Consider the following 3,487-nt stretch of genomic DNA (forward strand, 5'->3'; position numbering starts at 1 on the left):
CACTATCATGTGGTACAGTAGCCTAATCATTGTAAAGTATGAGGGATGCTGATGCGGGTCTAGAGACAGACTAGAGTCATTACGAGGCACAGTAGAGCGTACCTGCTGCACAGACAAGACCGAACAAAATAACTATTGTGGAGCTCTTCCAAAGGTAAGTCCCTCTCTGACAATAGTCATCCTGCAGATTTCTATGAAATGGGAACTTTGGTCTTCTCAGTCATATGAATTTCACTCACCATTCTCGCTGAGCTTATACAGTAAAGCAATTGTTTCAGTGAGAACATAAGTGCCATTTGATAAAGTTATAGTAAAATATAATAACAATAAATCATGATGGAGGGGATTTGTCTAAATGTCAAACTTTCCTGAATGAGTATGGTTATGATGACATTTTTTTTGAGGGAATGTTGTTGTGTATGGCTTTATCATTTTCGAACTGTGTTCAAATACATCTGTATTTGATTATTTGTTAGGATTTTGAGGATTTTCAAATAATTTCCTATAAATAGCCGACTACCAAATACTTATTTCAAATACTATTTTCAAATACCTGGGTTAAATGCATGGGAGTGTATTTGAGTCAGTGTATTTGAGTATTTCTAAATACATTCCAATATTCAACTATTTGTCTTTACAAATAAAAAATATCTAAATACTTACTCCCAGATGTCTTTCCAATACCTTCAATAGTATTTGAACACCGATCTGATCATTTTCCTTTTCTATTCTTTCATTTTCTTAAAAAAAAATCTGTCTGTATCTGCAAAGTTTTTAATGGCAAAATGTACACTATACCTCATTTTTCTAATGTGATTCCACTTGGAAGGGGACTTGTGAAAATGGAGATTGCGTCACTGAATGAAACTGCTGTGAACAGCAACATGCACAGTGTCGCTATGGACAGCGGCACCATGCACAGTGTCGCTATGGACAGCGGCACCATGCACAGTGTCGCTATGTACACTGCCAACCGCACCTATATGCCTTATTACCTGCATTCCACCGGCATGGCCATCAGCTACATCCTATGCTATGTGGTGGTTCTCCTGCTCTGTGTCGGAGGGAACGTGCTGGTCTCCCTGGTGGTCCTCCGGAACCGCAACATGCGCTCTGTCACTAACCTCTTCATCCTCAACTTGGCCATCAGTGACCTGCTCATTGGAGTGTTCTGTGTTCCAACGACTTTGATTGACAGCCTGATATCAGGTGGGGAGTTTTGCTTGTTATAGCCTGGACTCATTATTGGGATGCTTGTCGTGACAAATTATAGTTACTACTGGTGCATACATTTGTTGCTTTGGGAATGAGTGTTCAGAACTGTTCTGCAGTCCTTTTGTCTGCATCATTAAATCCAGCCAGCTAAATTCCCAGTCTGCTTTGATTTAACATTTTCTTAACCTCTTAGGAATTGAGCATAATATTGGAATAGTGCTTGTATTTTGATTCAAATGGGACTTTCTTTGTATTTATCAAAGGTTTCCCTGTGGAGTGGAGTGAAAACTTATCAACATATCAACTTGGTGTTGATATGATTTAAAAAGTGAATATCTATTACATGTATGCGTTTTCCCACCTTTTCACCCCTTTGCTCCCTTCACATATATTTACACTGAGTATACAAAACATTAAGAAAACCTAAAAATACACAGTGAAACAACAAGTCAATAGTGTCCTTCTTAATCCCTGCTAGCTATGTATATGTAGCCTGGTCCCAGATCTGCTCGTGCTGACTCCATTGCTGTCTTAAGCCAAACATGTTTGGCATGACAATTCTTTAATGAGTCGGCGAGGGAGAGCAGAAACAGACTGGCAACCAGGCTACTGATTGTGTAATGAAGTTTGTCTTTTCAGGATGGCCATTTGGCCAGATTACATGCACCATGAGCAACCTGGTCCAGGGGATGTCAGTGTCAGCATCAGTCTTCACTTTGGTGGCCATAGCTGTTGACAGGTAATACCCCAGTGGGCTAGTCTGATAGACCACCACACTAGCCCTGTCCCGCATCTGGTTGTGCTCTTGTGAATTTCATTGCTTTAAGTGTCAAGCCACACATTTGTAAAGGGTCCTCTTTCATCATATTCAGCGTTTTGTTATTGGGTAGCCTTAATGATGGTAAAGAATGGATGACCAAAAGAATGGTCTATTACCATCTCAATGATGGTAAAGGACTGGAAAAGAAGAGGGAATCTAGTAATGGCTGACAGAGAAATGTTTAATTGCTTTACTAATGCAGGGACTATATTGCATTTTGTGATAATAATTTTGCACAAATAATCAGTGAGTAATATTCACAATGCCGCTGGTGCCATCTGAAGGGTGATGTCTCTCTTTCTTTCTCTACCTCTCCCTCCTTTCTCAGGTTCACAGGTATTGTGTACCCCTTTAGACATCGGATAAGGCCTGTGACTGCTCTCCTCACCATCCTCTTCATCTGGGTGCTGGCGTTTGCTGTCATCTGCCCCTCGGCCGCCAACCTGACTGTCATCCAGCTGGAGGACACCTACATGCTCCAGGACAACCAGACCTACCCTGTCTTTGTCTGCTTCGAGAACTGGCCCCGACCCGAGATGCGTCGGGTCTACACCATGGTCATCTTTGTGCACGTGTACCTGGCCCCCCTGGGCATCATCAGCATAATGTATGGCTGCATCGCTGCCAAGCTCTCTATCAACCTGAGGCAGGTGAGGCTGGCAAAAGTGCGAAGGGCCCGCTCCCAACGCCGTGTTAAAGTGATCAAGATGCTGACCATGGTGGCTGTGCTCTTCATGGTGTCATGGCTACCTCTGTGGACGTTAATGCTGCTGACTGACTATAGGGATCTGGACACGCAGCAGATTGACTTCCTCAGCAGCTACCTGTTCCCTGTGGCCCACTGGCTGGCCTTCTTTAACAGTGGGATTAACCCCATCATCTATGGCTTCTTCAATGAGAACTTCCGCAGGGGGTTCCAGGCTGCAGTGGCCTGCAGGCCCTGTTCACAAACAATAACAACAGTTGTGGTTAATACACGCTTCAACTTCCCGCCTCCTAACAGAGTATTCAATGATAACCCTGAGTCGTCTGGTGGGAAGAAAGGCCACTGCTCCAAGGCCACTCCCAAGATTATCCCACATGTAACCCATGGAATCGTCCTGGATGACAGGAATGTTGCACCCAACAGGGTGATTGGTGCCTGGGTGGAGTGACTGTAATTAGGGCTATGACGATCATGGAGTTCTGGGCAACGATTGTCATGCAAATTGTCACGTTTACAGGCGGGGTTCTACTAAGCTAACACATATAATTGTTTTAAGATGTAATACCATAGATCATTTAGCTATTTGATTTTGAATTGCAGGACCCCTGTATGTATAAAAAATATATGACATTTTTTAAAATAAAACATTGAATTTGGCTTTACTGCTAATAGCCTATAGAAACACATTGAATACCACATTTATACATGGCAAAATTCAAAAGGAAGTATAATTTGATGTGTCTGAA

At 42.6% G+C, this 3,487-nt stretch overlaps 1 protein-coding gene across 1 annotated transcript; it reads left to right on the plus strand.

Moving 5' to 3' along the window:
• Nucleotides 1-615: 615 nt before the first annotated feature.
• Nucleotides 616-3,283, plus strand: LOC112219432 (neuropeptide FF receptor 1-like). Its single transcript, XM_024380666.1, has 3 exons — nucleotides 616-1,209; nucleotides 1,855-1,954; nucleotides 2,364-3,283. The coding sequence occupies exons 1-3, from the start codon at nucleotides 786-788 to the stop codon at nucleotides 3,187-3,189; spliced, it is 1,350 nt and encodes a 449-aa protein (XP_024236434.1). The 5' UTR covers nucleotides 616-785; the 3' UTR covers nucleotides 3,190-3,283.
• The last annotated feature ends 204 nt before the right edge of the window (nucleotides 3,284-3,487 follow it).

The sequence above is a fragment of the Oncorhynchus tshawytscha genome, linkage group LG20 (genome assembly GCF_018296145.1).
Source record: "Oncorhynchus tshawytscha isolate Ot180627B linkage group LG20, Otsh_v2.0, whole genome shotgun sequence".
NCBI lineage: Eukaryota > Metazoa > Chordata > Actinopteri > Salmoniformes > Salmonidae > Oncorhynchus > Oncorhynchus tshawytscha.